Source organism: Telmatherina bonti, assembly GCF_933228915.1.
Source record: "Telmatherina bonti genome assembly, chromosome: 5".
Lineage (NCBI taxonomy): Eukaryota > Metazoa > Chordata > Actinopteri > Atheriniformes > Telmatherinidae > Telmatherina > Telmatherina bonti.
In genome coordinates this window covers 34,880,064-34,905,292 of record NC_136623.1, presented here as the reverse complement: position 1 = coordinate 34,905,292, position 25,229 = coordinate 34,880,064, and the positions used below count along the sequence as shown (strand labels likewise).

General features: G+C 42.0%; 1 protein-coding gene across 2 annotated transcripts in view; it reads left to right on the top strand.

Annotated features, from left to right (window-relative positions):
* ncalda (neurocalcin delta a) overlaps positions 1–23,615 on the top strand; it is a 114,864-nt gene extending 91,249 nt beyond the window's left edge. For both annotated transcript variants that reach the window (XM_079241224.1, XM_079241225.1), the window contains 3 exons: positions 15,469–15,574; positions 18,668–18,785; positions 22,299–23,615. In XM_079241224.1, coding sequence (XP_079097350.1) covers positions 15,469–15,574; positions 18,668–18,765 — 204 coding nt within the window. In that variant the 3' untranslated portion in view covers positions 18,766–18,785; positions 22,299–23,615. The remainder of the gene's footprint in view (positions 1–15,468; positions 15,575–18,667; positions 18,786–22,298) is intronic.
* Positions 23,616–25,229: the final 1,614 nt, after the last annotated feature.

The window sequence follows — 25,229 nt, the reverse complement described above, 5'->3', positions numbered from 1 at the left end:
GGAAACTTTCCTTCACCTGGAACTGAAAGCAGTTTTAGAAACTTTTATCATCTTCACTCCTTTGTAAGGAAAACAAAGACAGAAATCTTTAATCTTCAGCTGACTGAGAAAAAGGAAAAATAGCTTTTTCAGCTAAATGTAGCCAAAGAAACACTGATGCATTAACTCAGTGGTTCCCAACATGGGGTCCCTAAAGAGCTCAGGGGGTCCTGAGGCTCTGAACATTCAGAGCTGCTGTCATTCATGTCCACACATGTCCCTTTTTAAGAAATAAAAGTAAAGCTATGTGTTGCTGATTTAACTTTGGCTTTACTGAAGGACAGGTCTCAGCCAGAAGGCAGGATTCATGAGGAGACTCTCGCTGATGAAAGCATAAAACCAGGGGGGGCGGGGGGGCGTCCATGACTGTTTAGTTGGTGCATGAAGGGGGTCCTGAAGGAAAATAAGCTGGGAACCACTGACTTAAAATGATCAATTAAACGAATAATTACAAATATATGATCAAATGATGAAGACTTTAATGTGATTAATCACAGGGTAGATGAGGATCAATCATATTTTAGAATGTGAACATCTGATTGGCTGTCTGCGAGGAGTTAAAGCTGGGGGAGGTGATGTTGGGGAGCTAGCCGGATGTGAAAGTGGCGCCCTGTCTTGGCTCCTCCCCCTCCCATCAATGTTCTGTTTGAGACACGCCTGGCTTGGTGTTCTGTGGTCATCATTATGGAGCTCCACGGCTCAAACACTGTATAATATTATACCCTGTAATACACAACAGTATAGTACATTAAACCGTATAATATGGTACGGTGTTGTATGTAAACAGTTGGTTTGTTTTGATATATAAAGGATAAAACAGAGAAATACAGAGAATAAAGTTAATATAAGTACTAGGGCTGCGACGATATGCTTTTGTCCCAATTCCATTCGATTCTGATTTTTTTGGGTGCCGATTAAATTTAAATTGAGATTCTCACAGTTCTTCAATATTGCTGTTTTTTGTAGACTAAAAAAAAAACAAAAAAACAAAGAAAAATGTACAAAAATTTTTTGCTTGTCATTTTTCTTGATTTCAATTAAAAGAAAAGCAACACAGTAGCCCCACCATAATTCTGCTGTTATATGCCCAAGAAGAGAAGTAAAAAATAAGAAAAGAAAAAAAAAAAACAAATGACAAAATTTAATGGATTATTTTCATTTATTGGGAGAAAAAAAAATTTAACAAAAAAAAAAAAAAAATTGATTTTAAAATTGTGAAGCAAAAAATCCCAATATACGATTTTTTTTTTTTATCTGATTTCCCGCGCCTAATAAGTACTGTGAATTAAAACTGCAACGGGTAAAATATTACAGACCTGTAATTACATGAATTATAAAGCAATAATTCTATAATTATGAATAAATATACAAAATGTTTTCCTGGTTCGAGTTGAGGTTTTGTCTGAGCAGGACACCATCAGGAAAGAAATACAAAAGTCAGAAATGCCTTTTCTGCCTGAAAGCTCTACATGTAAACAAACTGTTTACAAACGCACACATACACACACACACACACACACACACACACACACAACTTTTATGTAACAGTACACATTTAAGTTTCTCTCCAGTTTTTTAAAGAGGAAGTCAGCATCACGTCTGTCTGAATGAGGAGAACAGCTGCTGATGGGAGGGATGGTGCGTCAGCTTAGGTTACTGGTAGACTTGGATGATTATCGCCCTATTAGCGTTGCTGTTTATCTCATAATGTTTGGCCCCACCATCTTTAACGCAACACCATTTTCTATATTCCTGTTGTCAATACCTGATACAAGCATGGAAATCAGGTGGTGGCCGCAGCTAGCCACTAGGAAGAGGAATGTAACCCTGACATGCAGCGTCCTGTCAAAACCGTCACCTCTCTGCCTCTGGACTGCTGTGATTTCCTCCTTCACCTGTCTCCTCCTTCAGTAGCCTCACAGCAAAGATCCTCTGCTCACTTTCCACCAAAATGTGAAGCTGTTTGCAAAAAGCAAAGAACAGAAAGTAATGACTTACATGTACATGTCTGCGTGATTGCAGGACTGTTGCTAACAGCAGAGCCACACTTAGCCTGGTCAGCTAATCATACAAATACAGAGTTAAAAAGAAAATCATTAACATCAACGAACACCTGGCTTTGGGAAGGTGCTGATAGATTACAAAAGGTAATGATGCTTACACACTCTGCCGCTGTTACCCAGAGCTACGCTGCTAATGGCTTCACACAATGCATGACATATGTGGAGGCTGGTAAATGCAAACTATGCCTGCTTGTGTGAGCCGTGTGTCTCAGTGGTTGTTGAAGCAACAAATGGATATTTTCAGTTGCCAAGTGAACAAATGTATCAACACTTAGTGCTGTTAGGTCCCTCCGCTGCATCTTCACCCAGTGAAACCCTGTTTACTAAAATCCTTTCCTACGTCTGTTGCAAACACAAGACAGACGTTCGTCTCTGACTCCTGCACTTTCAGTCACAAGATCAAATGCCACCATTAGTTAATCATAAAGATGCCTCGATGTCGTCGGTTTCTAGGATTATATCTGAAACATGAAGCAGATCAGCACGCATCATGTTACAGCTTGTGTTGCTGTCTTATTATCCATGTGAGTTGCAGAAGAGGCTTGTTATGAGTGGGAAAGTATGCCAGAGGAAGTTTTCCCTCAAAACAAACCAATGAAGTCATCCTTATTGGATTGGTCATAAAAAATAAAACCCAGTTGTTTTGGAGGACGACTCGTCAGATAACCACCTACTTTGTATGACAAGCTGCAGGTAAATGTTCTGCAAGTTGAATGAGGTTATTGTTCATCCAGCGTAACTTTGGTTGAAATGTTTTCCTACTGTGTACGGCTGAACTTTCAGCACAACAAGATGCGTTCAGGAGCAATCATGAAGTTTGTTTTTATTTACTTTGTCATGTTTGCTTCAAAAGAGAGAAATAAATAAAACTGAAAAGGGTTGTTCATGTGGTTTCTCAAATTTATACTGAAGTAAAATCAATTAACCAATCAGTGGTGTACTGGTCCCATAAAAAGTGAGTATACTCTCAATTTTTGACCCTTTTTAAAAAAATTTAAAAAAAATAAAAAAAACCAGAAAGAGGAGCAAAGAAAATGCTGTTTCATCAGAGAAAGTGACAAGTAACTCTATTTAGTTTACCCCAAAAATCCATCAGTATATTTGTTCATGTCACATCATTTCTGCTCTCCAGTTTCAGGGAGGAAGAGTTATGGAATGACTAAACCAGTACTGGCACACAGACTGGTGAGAGACTGGCCCATAGACATATATACATATTATTATTTCTATGTTTAGGCTAAACTTAACGCAGCTGATGTCTAACTGGTTAAGGCTAACCTTATCTGAGCTGCTGATTGACGTAGCTACATGTGTCGGGATGTTTGTAACTGTAAAAGCAGCATCACAGTGGGTTTACTCAATGCTGACTGAAAAAGAAGTAGGTAAACTCTGGACTACACCACTGCTTATAACAATCGTGATTATTTCTCTGACAGTAATTATGACATCCTTATTGCCATGTGAACTAATGCTTCATCTTCATCATCTTCATCTTCTGCCGCTTATCGGGGTCGGGTCGCGGGGGCAGCAGGCTAAGCAGGGAAGCCCAGACTTCCCTCTCCCCAGCCACATTTGCCAACTCTGCGGGGTGGGATCCCGAGGCATTCCCAGGCCAGCCGAGAGATATAATCCCTCCAGCGTGTCCTGGGTCTTCCCCGGGGTCTCCTCCCAGAGGGACGTGCCTGGAACACCTCACCAGGGAGGTCCAGGAGGCATCCTGACCAGATGCCCGTGCCACTTCAACTGGTTCCTCTCGATGCGGAGGAGCAGCGGCTCTACTCTGATCTCCTCCCGGATGACTGAGCTCCTCACCCTATCTGTAAGGGAGAGCCCGGCCACCCTGCGGAGGAAACCCATTTCAGCCGCCTGTATACGAGATCTCCTTCTTTCGGTCACGACCCACAGCTCATGACCATAGGTGAGGGTAGGAACGTAGATCGACTGGTAAATCGAGAGCTTCGCCTTCTGGCTCAGCTCCTTCTTCACCACGACAGACCGGCGCAGAGTCCGCATCACTGCAGACGCCGCACCGATCCGTCTGTCGATCTCGCGCTCCATCCTTCCCTCTTCATAAACAAGACCCCGAGATATTTAAACTCCTTGACTTGAGGCAGGACCTGACTCCCGACCCGGAGAGGATAATCCACCCTATTCCGACTGAGGACCATGGTCTCAGATTTGGAAGTGCTGATTCTGAAGCCTCTGTCGTCTGGGTCTTCCAGCTTCGGGCTCATAAAGCAGTGGTCCGTGAAGTGAACACATCCAGCCGTAGCGACTGTGTTGCTGGCCAGAAAACAGACAACATGCGCTGATCTAAGACCACCGGGTCTTCAGGGAAGCTGAAAAGGGTTAACCTGACCTCAAAACAAAACGCACAAACTATGTGGTGGGTTTTTTTATGCTACAGATCATCTTAACTGGATTTTTTTGGTTTCTGTTCCTATATTTTCTCCATCTTTTCACTAGTTTTCAGCTCAGGCTGTCTTTTAGTTTCATTCCTTCGTAACCTTTTCATCTGAAAGTACCAGTTCCTGTACCACGAACAGCTATTACAGCCAATGACGTCTTCGCATTGAGGAACAGCCGCAGATCGACAAACACCCACTTCCATTCTGTAGACTTCTCTTTTACAAAAGAGCCCAGAGTCATCTTTAATCTCCTTTCTGTCTGAGACACACTTGCACTGTATTTATCTGTCCTCGTGTCCATCTCTTCCCTCTCTGCGTTTGGCTAGCTCTCCTGGTTCAAAGCCGCCCGCCTCTGCAGAAGGAAAGCAGGCTCAAGAGAAAAGTTTTCTCCGCACTGACTTCTGAAGCTGAACTGAAGCCCCAGTCTGCAGCTTACTGTGATCACAGTATCTGCTTGTAGGAGTATCAGACGGCAGGTTTCACAGCTGCCTCTTATGAAGCTAAATCCGACCGTTGTTTGCCGTGCGTCTGTGTCCACGTCACGATGGTGGCAGATTTATCATAAAAGATCTTCTTATATTCATGCTTCCAGTTCCCCCCCATCATGCAGCACCACTACAACCTCATATTCTTCATATTAGCATGCTAATGGGCTAAACTGAGATGATAAGCACCAACTTGTTGGTGGTAAATGAATAAAAAATGTGATTTTTATTATTTTCAGTTCATTTGCATTCAGCTGGACTCAACTGGATCGGATTGATTTGGACTATTTCATATTAGAAGTAGATTCTCTGTCTTTATTTCCTTTTAAAGTTCCTTAAGATGACATTTTTTGTGAATTTGCTAATATACATAAACAAAATTTCTTTTTTTTAATCAATTATTGCTGTTTTTTATTATTATAACATCATAGTCTATCATGTTATAAAGCCTATAAAAGCATTATTTAATCTTCAGGATTTCACAGCATTTTTCTGTCATTTGTTGCAAGTTTTTTCATTTAATTCTTGCGAAAGCAGCTGGAATTTATTTTAAATGTTATTCATTATGTACATTTTAATAAGATCAATTAGGATGAAAATCCTGATTGTTTTAGCATTTTTCAGCAGCTTATTGTCTCATTTGTTTGCTGTTTCAGACATTCTCTAGTAGAAATATAACTTTGGTTTGTCCTCAATCATAATGATTTCAAACATCTGCATGTTTAAAATCAGACATGCTGATGAGGTAGGAATATGAGGTAACCGTGATTTGGCAAAGTTGCATGAAAGTTACAGTGATTGGACAAAACTGCAAGACGTTACAAGGATTGGTCACATTTAGGTGAATAGTTGCGATTGCAGCATTGGGCATTCCCTAAGGGATGGATTCTTAAAATCTGTATGCAAAGTAGTTAGTTAATGTAGGGTCAAACATTCAGGCTAAAACATATTAAAAACTCCAGTATGTGAGAATTACGCCCATCTAGCGGGCTAAGTGAATGAAAACAAGCATGTAGCGCTCTCTGGCATCTCGCTGTTTAAACACGTTATTACCTCTACAGAAGCTGCAGAAAGTCATAAATGAAAAAAATGTCAACATCTTGCAGAAGTTGGAGTCCCGTCAGGTGATGAGGTACAGAACGATACATAATTCTGTTTCGTTATTGATGCTGATAAGCTATAACAATCATGCCCGCCATGTATTTGTTACCAAGCTGCTGCTAATAGCTAATGTCATGATGTGACTAGAGGACAACAGCTGATATAAACGATGAAACATGAGGAAAAACTAGGAAAACATGTCTGAAAGAAGCACACGGTGGTCTGCTGGTATGACTTCTGTGAAGCGTACTGAAAACTGTTGCAAAATAGTTTTTCCACTGCAGGCTAACTAACAGATTAGCATCTCTGTAAGTACGTAACAGCAAATGATGCGACTCAAACGGGAGAATAGAGTAGTTGCTGGACTACCTGCCCTGATTCTAACATAACAGCAAAATAAACTTCACTGTTAGGCTGAACGAAATTACCGGTCCACCAGAAAGCTGCAACCACCACCTCAGTTCTGACATCCCTTATGAACTTTCTCCATCTGCTAAACGCTACACCCATGTAGACGCTTCTTTTCTCACGGTTATTTCTTTTCTTGGTCATTTTTCCTGCACCCCTGACCTACCTTAACCACCAGAGTAGGATACTCCTCCATTTCAATTGAAGTTGATGATCCATGATTGTCTTTGATATTTTCTCCTCCGACAACACACAGGGATTCACAGCTGAAACACAACAATGCTAACAAGTTTGTCCCGTTTTGGCTACCCCATTCAAAGATGTCAATGCAACATGACAACCTTCTCCTGGGTTCGCTGCCACCTATGTATTTCTAAATAACTCATTCTAAGCTACAAGAAAGCTTTCATTTGGATGCAGTTGTGATTTTGTCATTTTCTTAACCGCCTGTCTGATTAATGGCCGCAGGGAAGCTGGAGCCTATCCCAGCAATCATTGGTTGATTCAATTCAATTCAACTTTATTTATATAGCGTCAAATCACGGCAATGCCATCTCAAGACGCTTTACAGACAGAGGGGAAAACATAATGAAGGCCAGTTCATAACAGCCTATATCAGGAAACCAACAGATTGAGTTGAGTCCAACTCAATCTCCCATCCTGAGCAAGCACACTGGCAACAGTGGGAAGGAAAAAACTCCCTTTTAACAGGAAGGAAACCTCCGGCAGAACCCGGCTCAGGACAGGCAGCCATCTGCCTCTGCTGTGTGGGGGGAAGAGGACAGAAAGACAACAGACAACAGGAACTGCTACTCCCGGCCCCGGGGGGGGGGGGGGGGGGGGGGGTAAAAGAAAGAGATAAAGAGAAAAAGAAAGAAGCTCAGTGTATCAGGAAATGTCCCTCAGCAGTCTAAACCTATAGCAGCATAACTAAGGGATGCTAACCATCCCTAGCTATAGGACTTATCAAAAAGATAAGTCTTCAGCCTAGTCTTAAAGGTGGGGAGGGTGTCTGCTTCCCTAACACTAACTGGGAGCTTATTCCATAAGAGAGGGGCCTGATAACCAAAGGCTCTGCCTCCTGCTCGGCTCTTTGAGACTCTAGGAACCACAAGTAAGCCTGCAGTCTGCGAACGAAGTACTCTGCTTGGTATATAAGGAACAATGAGGTCTTTGATATATAGTGGTGCCTGGTTGTGGAGGGCTTTATATGTAAGGAGAAGGATTTTAAATTCTATTCTAGATTCAACAGGCAGCCAATGAAGAGAGGCTAAAACTGGAGAAATATGATCTCTCCTGCTGGTTCTGGTCAGGACTCTGGCTGCAGAATTCTGGATCAGCTGAAGGCTTTTCAGGGCATATTTAGGACAGCCCAGTAATAGAGAGTTACAGTAATCTAGTCTCGAAGTAACAAAAGCGTGAACCAGTTTTTCTGCATCACTCTGAGACAGAATGTCCCTAATTTTGGCTATATTACGTAAATGAAAGAAGGCTGTTTTAGTAACCTGCTTAATATGTGGACCAAAGGACAGGTCAGGGTCAAATATTACTCCAAGGTTTCTCACTGTAGCACTGGAAGCTAAAGTAATGCCATCCAGGTTCATTACAAAACCGGAAAATTTAGCTCTGAGTTTTTCAGATCCAACGAGAATTACTTCAGTCTTATCTGAGTTTAAGAGGAGAAAATTTCTAGACATCCAAGTCTTTATGTCTATGAGACAATTTTGTAGCCTATTGGGCTGATTTGTTTCATCTGGTTTAAAGGATAAGTATAGTTGAGTATCATCTGCATAACAATGAAAGTTTATTCCATGCTGTCTAATAATTTTGCCTAAAGGGAGCATATATAGCGTGAAGAGTATTGGTCCAAGTACAGAACCTTGAGGAACTCCATGACTTACTGTAGTTTGGGAGGAGGGCTTGTCATTTACATGAACGAACTGAAGTCTATCAGATAAATATGATTTAAACCATCTTAACGCTGTACCTGTAATTCCAATCACCTGTTCTAGTCTTTGTAACAGAATGTTATGATCGACTGTATCATATGCAGCACTAAGATCAAGCAAGATAAGTACGGATAAAAGTCCTTTGTCTGAGGCCATAAGAAGGTCATTAGTAACTTTCACCAATGCCGTCTCAGTGCTATGATGAGCTCTAAATCCTGACTGAAACTCCTCGCATAAATTATTTCTGCTCAGGTGGGCATGTAGCTGAGCTGAAACTATTTTCTCCAGAATTTTGGACATAAACGGGAGGTTAGATATAGGTCTATAATTTGCTATCACCTCTGGATCCAGAGATTGCTTTTTAAGTAAAGGCTTGATTACAGCAGTTTTAAATGATTGTGGTACATATCCTGTCACTAAAGACATATTGATAAGATTTAGTAGTGATGGTTGAGAGTCAGAGTCAAGCGGCAACTTGTGGCGGTTAAAAGTGAAGCCTATGCGGAAGTGCATAAAACTGCAGTCCCCCCTTAATCCACTAGGGGCTCCAAAACAGAGCAAATCCCCATAGACTCCCATGTTAAAAAGGCCAACTTCGCGACAGAAATAAACATGTTTACAGCCTGGTTCAAAAATCCATTTTCGGTTTAATAGGTCAGGTTTACCTTCATGACAACTGGGGGCGGAGTGAATTTTTTTCTAACTCGCCCGTTTAAAAGTAATTTAATCTCGAAGTTCTTCATATTTAGGGGCGTGTCCTTTTGATTTACAGGTACCCGATCTCCCTCTTCAAGGAAAAAGAATGGAGAACAACCGCGGTTTTTAGTCGGTTAGCAATATGACTTAGCTTTAGCCCGCTTACCTCCGTTAGCTGGTTATCTCGGGGTTAGCTCGGCTAGCTTTTAGCTACAGAAAGCCTGGAGTTCGCTCGATGTCAATCATCCACACATATTGCCCATATTTGTATTTTCTGGGCGAGACGACACACATGCCCCTGCCGAGATGGTGATGGTAGGAACCGCCCACTGAGCTTTAATTTAGCTCTTTAGAAATCTATGGGTGACATCACGGAGACTACGTCCATCTCTTTATATACAGTCTATGGTCACAGTACACCCTGGACAGATCACCAGTCTATCGCAGGGCGCCATTGTGATTAAACTATCGTCAAATACATATTTATGAAAGCAATACTTTAGATTTTTGCTAATAAAAAGCCAAATTAGTTACACACTGGGCCTTTAAATTAGTTACATTCAGCCAAAAGAGCTCCATGAGTCCAGACTCCACTCATCATACAGTCATGTTACATGCAAGCTGTATTTCACCCATTTTATCCATTTCTGCTCATAATGACAGCACAAACAGAAAACCACAGTTGTTGGAAATGAATTGAAATGCTGTGACTTGGTACTTTGTAAAAATGTCTTTTACACTCAGTACCTTCTCACGTCTTCTTGGGAACGATGCAACCTGGATTTGCAGGTTTCATGACGCTGACTATGTAGATCCTCCCCAGCTCAGTCAGGCTGGACGGAGAACAGTGGTACACAGCTATTCTCAGGTCTGTTCAGATATACTTGGTTTAAGTCAGCGCCTTCATGGCAGGACAGTCTGAGGGACTCAGTTGCATTTGACGGGTAATTCATAAAATCTTCACATTTTCTTTGGTTTGGTTTACTTTCACTCTGCACTTGACTCAACAGGAGCAACCCTTCTGCACAACGCAACGCAGTTCCACTAACAGCTCACTGAGGGGGTAAGAAACAACCAATGATGAATGCAGTTTTTAAACCAGAATCTGTCCAGAATCTGTCTTTGACATAAAGCTCTCCTTGCCTGCTGGATGGTCTGTTTGCTTTCACACTGCAGGTGAACCGCACCAGGATTAACTTGCAAGCAAACCGACCAAGCTGCTCATATTGTTCCTGCTGAGTGTTTCAGGTCATTTTTGTGTTGGAAAGTGGACCCTGTGTCTCTTCTGAGTATTCAGTCCCATTCTTTTTCACCATCAGCTGAAATGTTGCAGCTGAAAACAATCACATCATCCCAGCATGATACTGACACCACTGTGCTTCACACCTGGGATAAATGCCTGGTTTCCTCCATACAAACCGCTTCAAATCAAAAACCAAAGAGTTCAATCAAGGAACTCTTTTTGGTGCATTTTATAACATTTTATCACCTTTCTTCCTCATTTTGATGCTCAGTTTGTACTTCAATAAGTCAGGTTTACCAAGGCCGGATTATCCAATGGGAGTTATGGGCACAGGCCCAGGGGCCCAAGCCCACATGGGGCCCACGTAGGGCAAACACCAATAGTTTGGACATAAAAGCCAGATAGTTACACCACTACCAATAGTGTATTGCTATTGGTGCCATTGGCTGAGAGATGTTAGAAATGTTGTGAATCATTCACAAGTTTCACAATGTTGTGGGGAACGGGGCCCCTGGAACACTCTGGCCCAGGGGCCTATGCATTTTTGTTCCGGCACTGATCTTCACCGTGTCTACATGACAAAATGCACTGAGCTGCTGCCCTGTGATTGGCTGACCAGATATTTTTTAACAATAAGTTAAACAGACTATTAAAACGTCATTACTGCTGTTTACATGTAGTGGAGTCCAGTCCGCTTCAGCTGTGACAGTTACCAGCACTCGCCTTTACTTCACCCAAAAAGGACGCTGTCCTTCCTCTCTCTGTTGTCTTTGTTTTTACTTCACACTTGCCTCCATTTGCCCGAGCGCCTGGGAGCTGCAGCTCGCTCCAGCCAGCCAATGCCGTCTCCTGCAGAGAGTGTGTAAATGCTGGTGATGCTCATAATTAGCCTTGCTGTGGGAGTAATTTGAGGCAGATCACAGCCAGCCCTGCTCATCTTCAGATAATGACAAAATGTGAACACAGACAGGGAGAGATGAAACTGCCTCAGCCACTCATCAGTGGTTGATGTTTAACCCCAGTCCGCCTTTCATCTGAAACGTGGCGTCATCGGCAGAGCAGATGCACACAGAGGAAGGTTCAGCCGGAGAACGGCGAGAGCGTTCGGGTGGGTAATTTGCTGAGAATTAAAAGAATAACAGGATAGATAAAGGGATCTCTGCTCAGACTGATGAAGTCACAGTAGGGCGCATAGTCATTTATAAGGACAGAACAACTCAAATAGTGCTCAGCTGGCTCCGTCGATGCAAATAACAAGTAGAAGACCTCCCTCCCTGGTAACCTTTCAGCTTCTGTCTCTCTAATACGTAGCGCCAAGGTATAAACACAAATAAGTGGCCTTGTGTTGGACTCAGCAGCTATTTACTTTTTTTCCTCTGCTTGTCCTCGCTTGGATGTGACTCAGGCTGTTTCCGGCTTCACAGGAGACGATGTGGTGTTCTTGTCTGGAGGCTCCCCGCTGAAAAGGCATCAAAGACCTCGCTTTCTTTTTGCTTTGTGGCATTCAGGGTGCAGAATAGATGCTGTTTAGACCACTGGACATGTGGAAACACATGTTGCTGTTGCACATAGAGAGGGGAAAGCTTGTAGAGAAGGTAAAAAAAAAACACACATATCCAGGCACCAGATATAAAGAGAATCCATAGTAGGAGGTGTGATGTGAGAAGGAGGTGATCAGGAGGGTGTCATTTGTGGAATAAAAAGATAGAAAGCATCACCCTGTTCTCTGAGAACTCATCGGGTTTAGTGTAACACACGCAGTATGCTTCTGCAGCAACGGCCGATGTTTCTGGGGTTCATTCCACTACTTAGTGTTGTTTTTTTGTTTTTTTAATTCAGAAATCAAGTTTCCATCAGTAGAGTTGTTCTGGATTCATTTTGCATCTGAACCCCGAACGCTAAAATCAGCTAAATGTAATAAACACACAGCAGTTTGAAGGATTCCCATTAATAACAGACCCAGTTTCAAGCTGAAATAAAGGCTGATATTACCAGCCTGTGCTGCTTGTCCCTCAGCTCCACTTTGACCTGGGAGCCGAGCCATCCTGCTACTTTGTAATAGGCAACATAATCAGCACCTTTATAAAGCTCTCGCTGCACTGTAATTACAATCAGCCCTCCTCTGTTCACATGTCAGCTCCCATTCCCCTCAAACCCGCCTTCTTATTAGAGACAGAAAGAGTGGGCTGTGATTTCACTGTTTACTGCCAAACAGCCTGCCATGCAACAGGGAACAGAGGAGACACAACACTGATAAATAGTCTGCGAGGGATTGTGAAAGCGCATATGTTTGTTTCCAGCCCTCCCTACCTAAACTGTGAATCTCTATAAGCAAAGCAACAAGCTGACATGTTGGGGGATGGTGGGTGACCTGTGGACTTAAAGCATCACTTTTCATTCATGTGGAATAAGAACAAAAAAACCAACTTTGGCTATCCATCATTCCATCCATCCATCCATCCATCCATCCATTCATCCATCCATCCATCCATCCATCCATCCATTCATCCATCCATCCATCCATCCATCTTCTGCCGCTTACCGGTCGGGTCGCGGGGGCAGCAGGCTAAGCAGGGAAGCCCAGACTTCCCTCTCCCCAGCCACATTTGCCAACTCTGCGGGGGGGATCCCAAGGCGTTCCCAGGCCAGCCGAGAGATGTAATCCCTCCAGCGTGTCCTGGGTCTTCCCTGGGGTCTCCTCCCAGAGGGAGGTTCAGGAGGCATCCTGACCAGATGCCCGAGCCACCTCAACTGGTTCCTCTTGATGCGGAGGAGCAGTGGCTCTACTCTGAGCCCCTCCCGGATGACCGAGCTCCTCACCCTATCTCTAAGGGAGAGCCCGGCCACCCTGCAGAGGACACTCATTTCAGCCGCCTGCATACGAGATCTCCTTCTTTCGGTCACGACCCACAGCTCATGACCATGTGTTAGGGAACCAACTTTGGCTAGTGATGTATAATAATTTAAAAATCTGCGTTACATGCCACATAAGCTCCAGTGTGTAGCATCTCCGTGGCAGACTGTATCATGTTCATATCAACATTGTTTTATGCGTGTGCACAGTGATTAGGTTTTAGCATGCCAGCACACTTCCAGCAAACCAAGAAACGTTGGATGAGGAGGTTGCCTTTCTGTTAAAAGGGAGTTTTTTCCTTCCCACTGTCGCCAGTGTGCTTGCTCAGGATGAGAGATTGAGTTGGCTGTTGGTTTCCTTATATAGGCTATTATGAATTTGCTTTCATTATGTTTTTTTTTCCTGTCGGTAAAGCATCTTGAGATGGCATTGCCGTGATTTGACACAATATAAATAAAGTTGAATTGAATTTAATTGAATGTGAGACGTCCAATTAGAGTTGAGCTATGTGATGACATAGATCCTGATTTCATCTTTGAAGTGTAGAAATACCCGTTCAGTTCCCTGACAGCCGATGACTTCTTCATGCTGGATGGCTAAAAGCCGGTGCAGTTAGAGGCACATTCACGCCGTTCTGCTTCCACCAACAGTACAGTTCGTTTTGAGTATCATCAGCACTCATTCGCACTCCAGAGCAGGTTAAATGAGCAAACTCTGGTTCGCTTCAATACCGGCTACTTGCAAGTGAACCCTGGTGCACTTTGCTTGCAGTGTGAAAGCAAACAGACCATCCAGTGAACCAGAGATGTGGAGCGACATGCTGCTCATTGTGAAGTTCAAAACTGTGAAAAGAGTAAAACTGAAGCCCTAAAACTGCAGAAATTCATTGTTGCTCCATTGTTTCTGAGCTGTTTTCAATCCTGGCCAATCAATGAGCCAGAGCTTCTTCTCTCTTGTTGTTCAGCGGCTGTATGCGGGGATATTGCCCCCTAGTTAGCAGTTGTTGTAACTGCGTGACATCCAGGCGGTTTGGTCCTCTTGAGTAAAGAGTGAAAACAAACTAAACCAAATAAAGGTGCAACATTTCCAACATTTCCACCCAAACAATCCCAAGTTGCACAGACTATCCTGACAATGTTTTTCTCTGTTCTTATGGAGAACGTAACAGTCCGAGAAGTTTCTTTACAAATCCTGCTTTGTTTTTGCTCATTCTAGGTTCTTCTTAGGTCCGAGTCTGTCATGTCTTCAACATAAGATTTCCGAAGATCTCCTGGTAAACGAAGCTAAAACATTAGCTCAAGTTAAATGTATTGAATTCACATTTAGTTGCTTAGCAACCGCAGTCTTAATGAGGAAAACAAGCTACAGCTTTTATCACCCGATGCGTTTTAATTTGACCACAACAAAGCAGTAGCTGACAGATTGACCCTAACTCACTAAAGACAGACATGGTTGGACGCAGCACCTTTTGTACCCAACAAAAGGTTCATATGCAACGTTTCTTAGTGTTCTTTCAGTAAATCCTCAGGAAGCCTGAAGTAACCTCAGTCAGTTTCATGATTTTAACAGCTGGAACCAGCAAAAACATCACAAGTATATGGTATATTCCCACCATTTAGAGCATGAATGATGGTGGTCAGAAAGGTGGTTGGCACACATATGCTGCAACGTTTCCGTCAACCCAGAGCAGCTGTGGCTGCACATGGTAGCTTACCAACACTTAGTATGAACATGGCTCAAATGTAAGCACATTGAGTGTAGCCAACAATAAAGCAAATAATAAATCTAGTGATGCATAATTATTATGTTTATCCCCACATGCTATGAGGTCGACCATCAGTTACAATGTCAAATGAAAGCCGTTGCAGACGTACGGCATAATTTACTCACATTTGAACACATGCTGCTGCTTTTTGGCTAAAATTCAGGCTCTGGATGCAGACAGACGACCGAGGAGCTGCAGAGCAAACCCATCGTTAGACTGGAGGAAACCGTTTCTGTTGAGGCAGGAAAACTGTTTAACCGCAGCAGTGATGGTGTATTTATTACGGAGGATCTGACAGCGTGGGAAAGAGGGAAAGAGATGGAAGAGATCCGTCAGCAAAGCTTTAAGATCAGAAGACAAGGAGAGAAATGCTTCCAGCTGATAACATGAATAAACTGAGTTATGCAGCCATTAGCACCACAAACAGGTTATAACCTCAATGTTTGTCCTCTTCCAGGCGATTTATAAGATGGTTTCCTCTGTGATGAAGATGCCCGAGGACGAGTCCACGCCTGAGAAGAGGACAGAGAAGATCTTCAGGCAGATGGACACAAACAGAGATGGTGAGTTCAGCCGAGTGAGAAGCTGATCAGAGGAAGATCTGTGTGTTCAGACTGTGTGGAAGATTGAAGGCGATCTTCTGGCCTTCAGGCAGAGCTGCAATGAAAACACATGATTATGCAACAGGAGGCGGTTCTCAGGAGCACAAGCTCTCCTACAAATGTCAGAATAAATGTCATGTTAATGGAAAATCTGCCAAGACACAGTCACGTTATGTGATTCGGACAGATCAGTCAGATCAGAAACCGCTGTGGGGAGGAAGGTGGGGTAGGAGAGAGCCGGGTAGAGAAAGAAAAGGGTTCAAATAAGACGTGAAGGACGATGAAGACATGTTTGGAGTGGGATATGGAGGTGTGTTTGTCTTTATTCTGCTTCCTCTTCTCTGGAGAAGCAAGCAGGGACGCAACTGGAGTCTGAAGGCTTTCAGCAGAAAGACAGGAGCACATCTGAACGTCGCCACCTGCTGGTGAAAGTAACATCATCATCATTATCATCATCATCATCATCATCATTATCATCATCATCATTATCAGGGTTCGAAAGTGAAGTGAAACAAAAGAAATAATTCATCTTATCACTGTTGGACTGAACTGTTGGACTGCTGCAAACAGCGCAGGAAAAACAGAAAAGGCTTTTATTTTGTTGATTTTTTACAGATATATAAAAAAAGAAGCTGATAGAATAAAATCCTTCAGTTTAACACATTTACTGCTTCATTTAGCTTAATTTCCCTGTGATTACTCTGACTCTGAATAATAATACCACTACTACTACTCTTACTACTATTACTAATAATAATAATATTCATTCATTCATTATCCTAACCACTTAATCCTATGAAGGGTCACCGGGAAGCTGGAGCCTATCCCAGCAGTCTTTGGGTGAAAGGCAGGGTACACCCTGTGAGGCAACAGTTCTAACCACTATGCCACCATGCAGCCCCAATAATAATAATAATAATAATAATAATAATAATAATGATAATAGCGTTTGATAACCAGGTTATCATTATTATTATTATTATTATTATTATTATTATTATTATTAATATTATTATTATTATTATTATTATTACCATTATTATTATTATTACCATTATTATTATTATTATTATTATTATTATTATTATTATTATTATACCCTTTGAAGATGAGGTGCCTTTTTTAATAACAAACTTTTAGGTTTTTTGTAAACAATTTTATTGACTATTAGTCTGATTTTAATTTATTTTTTTATTTAAAATAATGACAATTAAATTCATGATGGCCTTGCAATGGGCCAGTGACCTGTCCAGGGTGTACCCCACCTTTCGCCCAAAGACCGCTGGGATCGGCTGCAGCTGTGCCACGACCCTTCATTGGATTAACCGGCTTGGAAAATGAATGAATGAATGAATGTTCATGATGATGATGATGATGAATAACAATGATGTGCTTCAGCAGCCAACTGCTAGCATGAAGAAGCAGAGATAACTAAGAGAATGAGATGCTCTGCCATGGTTGCTATGGTGATACATAACTTAAATAAAGTACCAACAATAAAGTGACGCTTGCATTTCTAGTCACGCTGTCAACACGCCTTCCCTGATTGGTCGATTGTGTATCCGTCGGATGTGAATATCAGGATAATATCACGAAGAATCTCGTCTCTGATCTGTACGCTGAACTTGACATTGATTCGATAAGAAATATTCAGACGAAATGTTCGGAGTAGGTGTGTGAAGCCATTTAATATTTACTGTTACCTTTTAGTTACATTTACATGTTGAATTAACTATCCATCCATCCATCTTCTGCCGCTTATCCGGGGTCGGGTCGCGGGGGCAGCAGCCTAAGCAGGGAAGTCCAGACTTCCCTCTCCCCAGTCACATTTGCCAACTCTGCGGGGGGGATCCCGAGGCGTTCCCAGGCCAGCCGAGAGATATAATCCCTCCAGCGTGTCCTGGGTCTTCCCCGGGGTCTCCTCCCAGAGGGACGTGCCTGGAACACCTCACCAGGGAGGTCCAGGAGGCATCCTGACCAGATGCCCGAGCCACCTCAACTGGTTCCTCTTGATGTGGAGGAGCAGCGGTTCTACTCTGATCTCCTCCCGGATGACCGAGCTCCTCACCCTATCTCTAAGGGAGAGCCCGGCCACCCTGCGGAGGAAACTCATTTCAGCCGCCTGCATACGAGATCTCGTTCTTTCGGTCACGACCCACAGCTCATGACCATAGGTGAGGGTAGGAACGTAGATCGACTGGTAAATCGAGAGCTTCGCCTTCTGGCTCAGCTCCTTCTTCACCACGACAGACCGGCGCAGAGTCCGCATTACTGCAGACGCCGCACCGATCCGTCTGTCGATCTCGCGCTCCATCCTTCCCTCCCTCGTGAACAAGACCCCGAGATATTTAAACTCCTCCACTTGAGGCAGGACCTCACTCCCGACCCGGAGAGGGCAATCCACCCTATTCCGGCTGAGGACCATGGTCTCAGATTTTGAGGTGCTGATTCTCATCCCAGCCACTTCACACTCGGCCGCGAATCGCTCAAGTGAGAGCTGGAGATCACGACCAGATGAAGCCAACAGGACCACGTCATCCGCAAAAAGCAGGGACCCAATCCTGAGGCCACCAAGTCGGATCCCCTCAACACCTCGGCTGCGCCTAGAAATTCTGTCCATATAAGTTATGAACAGAATCAGTGATAAAAGGGCAACCTTGGCGGAGTGTATTTTTATTTGTCTTTCTGTGTTTAATGGTGCTGCTGTTGTCATGGCAATGACCAGTTTAATGAGGTTTAATAAAAATGTAATTAAAAATCCTGTAACGTCATCTAGAAACTGAATGATCCTGTAACATTTCATGTCTCCCGTTTTCTTCCTCACGTCCCCGCTGACCCTCTGAATGTCTGTCCTAGGAGAACACTGTGGCTGAGCAGGCGTAGATTCGTTGTTTTTATGAGTTTTTTTTAAATGTTATGTGCTTATGTGCTTTTTCTTCTGCTTCCAGTTTTTGTATGAAAACTGTTTTCCACATAAAGTGATTGATTTTGTTCCCTGCTGTCCGCTGAATCTAAAACCAGATCCTGATGTCTTTCTGGTCTCATGTGTTAAAGGGAAACTCTCTCTGGAGGAGTTCATCAAAGGAGCGAAGAGCGACCCCTCCATCGTGCGCCTGTTGCAGTGTGACCCCAGCAGTGCTGGCCAGTTCTAAACCTGAGGCATCGATGATCTGTAAGGCTCACGTTCACCTGAAGGCAGGTTCAGTTAGCTTTTTAACATGGCTGCAGCGAAGGCAAAAGAACTCCTCGGTTCAGAGTCGTGCAGGCCTCGCCGCTGTACTGATGTAACAGAGAAGAGGAGAGTGTTTGAGCCTCCCATGCAGAGAGGTCTCCTGCTGGAGGGAATCTATTCAGAGGCTCGGAGCGCCCTGCAGGATGTGGGATGGGTCACCCACAGTGGCACTGGCTTTCTGACTGCATGGAGTTCATGATATAAGAGACTTAGTAGGAGGTGGTCTGGTGAATCGGAGTCATTGTAAAAGGTGTCGATGCTCAGAGAAAAGTTTCTTTTAAATCTTTACCATGTAAGATATGAACTGACTTCCAGCTCCCACTGGAGTCCTTTTATCTGAATTTTATCCTATTTGAAGGGTTTTAAAGATGCTTTCCCATCTTTAGACTATAAACAAACCTTAGTTAGCTTGATTAGGAGGTAAAATATCTTCACCTCAGGTTTAAGAAGCCATATTACATCACGTTTAACCATTTACTAGTTTTCATTCACCCTCACTAACTCCACTAATTCCTCTTAAACTGGTGTTAGAAATATGACTCCAGGAGCTGGTTCACTGAACTGTGATGTTGAACTGTGATCAGTAAATCAAATCTGGGATCCAGGTCTAAGTCCTGCTGTTACTCCACCTGCAAAAAAGCACCTCAGGATCAGAAAGTTGTAGAACCAACAACCACACCAAGCTGTGCATGTATCACATCATCTTATCTTATCTACTGAGGTTTCTAAATGGACCGACACACCTGGTTTTATTTTAGATTTGGTTGGAGACATAATGGTTTAACCCCTTTAAGCCTAATGTGTTATATTTTATATACCGCTACTTCACTTTATGGTAAAAACTTTGCTCAACACCCTGATTAATACAACCTGGAGCATCTCCTCCGCCCCCTGGTGGACACCCTTTGCACTACACAAATCCTGGAGCATCGTGCACGGTTATAAAATCATGCATATGTGCAAACAATTATCATCATTTTACATTTTGCTGTAGTTACAAATAAAGAGTTTAGATAAAGAAAGAGAATTTTCTACTTATTACTTTTTTGGGAGCGTGCTATGGGGTTAAAGGGCAAAATAAAGTCACTATGGACAATGGTACGTTGTCATTTTGTTTGATAAATAGTAAATTAACTCTTTTTTTTTCTAAATATTTTCATTCATTTTACATTTCTTTACACACAACAAACCTGTTCAGACCTTTAAATTTACAAAAAAAAATATTGAAAGCATAAGAAAAACAATATACAGCAACAGTATTATCTTGGACTCTAAATTAACTTTTATAGATCAGCAGCAACTGTTGTTCATTTATGAATTCATCACCGGGAGCAGGACAATAGGTTTTCATTGATAACCACAAAAAATAAACAATGACCCACATTTCAATAAAAATTCAAACAACTTTTATTCATTAGCATTTTGTCTAGGAGTAGTATGATAGGACTGCTGACCTGTCCAGGTGTACCTGCCTCACCCAGTGACTGTTGGGATACACTCCAGTTTCCTGCAACCCTTAATTGGACCAAGTGGTTAAGCAAATGGATGGATGGATGGATGGATGAATGGGTGGGTGGATGGATGGATGTATGGACGGAGGGATGGATGAATGGGTGGGTGGATGGATGGATGGATGGATGGATGGACGGAGGGATGGATGGATGGATGGATTGATAGATGGATGGATGGATGGATGGATGGATGAATGGGTGGGTGGATGGATGGATGGATGGATGGACGGAGGGATGGATGGGTAGATGGATGGATGGATGGATTGATAGATGGATGGATGGATGGATGGAGGAATGGATGGGTAGATGGATGGATGGATGGATGGATTGATAGATAGCTGCATGGATGGAGCAACCAAACTAGATCATTTTCTCAATGAAGAGCTGACTTGTGGTTGATTTCCTGTCCTGTTAAATGACAAAACCATGAAATTTTCCAGCACAAGAACAGACGATGAGGCAGGTTTCATCTGTTCCATTTTTACATGTTTAATGTACTGCTGCTGTCTCTGCCGAGACACATTTCAACCAAATGTTTGCAGCCTCTGTGAGGTTTTTTTCATTGATGAAACTTCAACAGATTTATGTTTTCAGGCAAATGGGTGAATTTGCTGAATCAAACTTAAAGATCTCATTATTTGCTGCAACTCTGCAGGAATATGTGCATTTTATGTCACAAGAATCTAAATGGATAATGGGCCGTCCCAACTCCTGAGCCACATGGGATTTCAACAAATCAGTATGTTGCTGCAAAATAATGCTGTAAATGTACACAGTTTTTAAAAACTTTTACTATATTAGTCGTTCAAATTACTGCACAAGCTACACTTAACTGAGCATATTTGCCAACATAAAACCTCATTTCCGAACAAACAGTAGTCTTACCGACAACATGAGGGTGGCTGTTTACTGGGATGAAGATGAATAGAAAGGTTGTGGGAACTGATGTGGGTTTGGGTCTGGAGGACCCGGTTTCTAACCTACAATGTGCCAACAGATGTGAACTACTATGGGTCCCTGACGAAGGTCCTCAACCCCTCCCCCCAACTGTTGCCTGGGCAACAAATATGCCAGTTTACCGCTCTGTAGTACATCTAGATATGGTTAAAACGCGAGGGCTTATTCCACATTCTGGATTGATAAAGTAAAAGTTATTATCATCATAATTAATTGTACTGATCCTGTTCTCAGTTTAATTAGGAAGTGATTTTGTTTTCTCAACAACAGATTGCTGCATTTAGTTCAGTATTAATAATGGTTCTGTTAAACTGGATATCTCTGCTTTTACATTATTCATCCATTTATTATTTTATACCGCTCAGTTCGATTCAGGGTGGCAAGAAGCTGGAGTCTATCCCACCAACCATTAGACGAGAGGCAGGGTCCATGCTGGACAGGTTGCCAGTCCATCACAGGGCTAATTTCACATTATGTGACACTATATATCTATAAGAATTTATGAAGGAATTGATTATAAAATAGTAGTATTTCAATGTTATATTACATTTTTTTTACAGTGTATGAAAGTTTTAAAACCCCCATAATCATGATTAAAATACTTCTTATTTTATCTCATAAAATATTTCTCATCTTTTTAAATCTGTTTAGATTTATTTAGGAATTCAGTATGAAATACAATGTTTTGCTGTTTTTTTTACAGTCTAGAAAAATTTAGACCCTATATACTCGACATTTACTAACTCCTGTTGAAAAAACAGAAAGAATATCTTTCTATTTGATATTTCTTCATAATAATAATAATATTAATAATCATTTCAAAATAGCAGTATTTTAAGGTTATCTCACAGTAAATTTTTACACTGCAAAATAATTTTAGAAAGCTGAGACATTTAGCATAAAAATACTTCCATTTGAATTAAAATTTACGAGAGAAGAAACCAGAGTTTCTGCTAATCTTTTCCGTCTTTCCGTGTCTCCTCAGTGCTTCTCCAGGTGACTCTAATTACCTGCAACTCTCCATGATGGAGCAGACTGACGATCGAGAATGACAAGATGACGATGATGAAGAAGTCAGGCCTTCAATCTGAATGAAAGGACTTTCAAAGTTGGACACAGGAGCCAAATTTCCCCCTCACCACCATCTCCCCCACCCCAAAAAGAAAAAAAAAAAAAAGCAGCTTATCTAAACCCTCCGAACTCCAGCGGTAGGCTGCTGTCGTCACATTAAACCCCCCAGACTGTAACTGAACCCCTCAGCTGTCCTGCTTTAGGTTTGTTAGCATAGCGAAGGTTTACAGTAGGTTGTATATATGTAGTATAAACTGGAGTCTCTGTATCGATGTCTTTGCTTGGCTCTGTGTACTCTCCGAGGCTCCACGCTGAGCCTCCATCACTAACATGTGTGAGACATGAGAGTGGCGTGACAGGACACGACGAGGACTGGTGAAGTTTGTCCTTCACTCACAACGAGTACTGCTTTCACTCTCCTCTTTTTTCTACTGTGAGAACGTGTTTGTGTTTTTCAAACTTGATAGACTTTGTTTCCTATATTGTGCTGGGACAAAAAGAACACGTGACGTTATGCTACTATGCATATGTGCCCCGATCAGTAGTGTGTGGAGTCTCACCGATGTAATGGAGGATGTGCCGCTGCTCTCTCTCCATGATCTCTTCCTCTCCTTGTTTTGTTTTTGTTTTTTTCCTATCAGTAACCAGAGACGGGGTGTTACCGTGCTCTAGCTTCTAATAGAAATGTAGTCTTTACAGTACCGTGTAGATATTCTAAAGTGCACCTAAAACTGTTCAACAAACCCACACACTCCTGAATTCTCAGTTCAGAGCAAATGTTGCGAAATAATAATAATGATAATAATAGAAAAATGGTTGTTTATTTAAGCTGTTGCTGGATTTCAAGCATGTAAACCAGTTTCTTTTTTTTTTTTACTTCGACATTTTAAAGAACAAAGACACAATTTCACTCACTTTTAGATGTTTTTTATCTGCTGCATGCTGAAGTAGTCGCTGGCTGCAGGGGGGCACACTGACTAACACAACACTTATGCATGTGATTTTCGCATGTATGTGTTTTTAATGCAACTTTATTGATATCAAACAACGAGTCTGTGTTGGCGTTTTCATCACGCTCCACGCTAAAACTCCTCCTTTTACTGCCGTCTTTCAGTCGGCTTCCACGCATAATGTAAAAGAGAGAAAATGGGATGTTTTTTGGATCCACACGAAGCCCCCTGAATGTAACCGAGCAGCAAATCAGCTTGACTTACTGCGTTTTTTCCAATGAAAGCAAAGCTTTGAATGTTCAGAAAACTGCTGCTGTTTCTTCTTTTTTTCTAAAGAAGAAAATATGCAGATCAACAATCAGGACTACTGCAAGGATACTGTCACAACCTGTTGCTTCTATATATATATATATATATATATATATATATATATATATATATATATATATATATATATATATATAAATATATATATATATATATATAAATATATAATATATATAAATGGAAGCAATTTTCAGCTATAGAAAAGCTGTGTCAGGTGTAACATTTCTGTTAAAACACTTTAGCAAATTGTGATCAAGTGCCAAATAAAAACAAACAGTATTGTATAAATTTATATTGTACAATTGTTATATGTTGAACAAAATGTTTGTAATTGTTGCATTTTGTAGGTTTTGTATGGTATCCTGTACTTAGTGACTGCAGTTTTGGAACACAGGATTCTGTTATCTTTTTGGTCAATTTGAAAAGCAAGAATAAAATTTATGACGTTTTGTGTGGAAGTATTCATGTGGTGTCTGGTTGGTGTGTAACGCTGTGGTATTCTTTTTGCTTTCTGCTTGTATGTAAAAGGAAAGTGTTTTATCACAGCTTATTAACTCTTTAAAGCCCAAAAAAAATTAGGCCAAAAGCAGGGCCGGATTAAAAGTGCACAGGCCCCTGGGCCCAGTGTTCCAGGGGCCCCCTTCCCCACCACAACATTTTGAAAATTGTGAATGTTAGACTGTGAAACAACATTTCTAACATCTCTCAGCCAATGGTACCAATAGCAACACACTAGACACTGTGGTGTAACTATGTGGCTTTTATGTACATTTTGTTTCATGTCCAAACTGCTAGTATTTGCCCTACGTGGGCCCCATATTTGACTCAAGTGGGGGTGGGCCCCTGGGCCTGTGCCCTTAATGCCCATTGGATAAATACAGCCTTGGCCAAAAGTTTTTTTTTAATCCAAAATCTTTATTTGGCTATTTCAAATGTAAAATGGATAATTAACGCGTAGGAGCAATCGGAGAGCGCAGACCTCCACCAAGCTGTTGTAATTTTTTATTTTTATGCCAATGTGGGCATTATTTTTGAGTTAGAAGTTCTAATGACAGAATGATTCTGCAGAAAAAGATCATTTCTATCCTTAGATCCTGATGTCGATCCAGATCATCACAAAAATAACTTGTTTTTTATTCAATCCATGGGATTTCACCAAGATTTTATCCATCCATACCTTTTATGTTGTAGAAAGACAGACAGACAACACTGTCATGTATGTGATCTCCACTTTGTCCTACTTTGCTCTCCTTAGTACCAGCATGACATGGTTTCACCAGCACAGCCTACCTGAGTCCTGCTGCTGACCATGTCCATCCCTTTCTGAGCACAGTGTAGCATCTTCTGATGGAAACTTCCAGCAGGATGATGCACCATGTCACAAAGCTCACATCATCTCCACCATGACGATAAGTTCACTGTCCTCCAACGGCCTCCACAGTCACCAGATCTCAGCCTAGCTGAGCAGCTTTGGGATGTGGTGGAACGGGAGATTCTCATCATGATGTGCAGCAACTGTGTGATGCTTCATGTCAACATGGAGCAGAACCTCTAAGGAATGTTTCCAC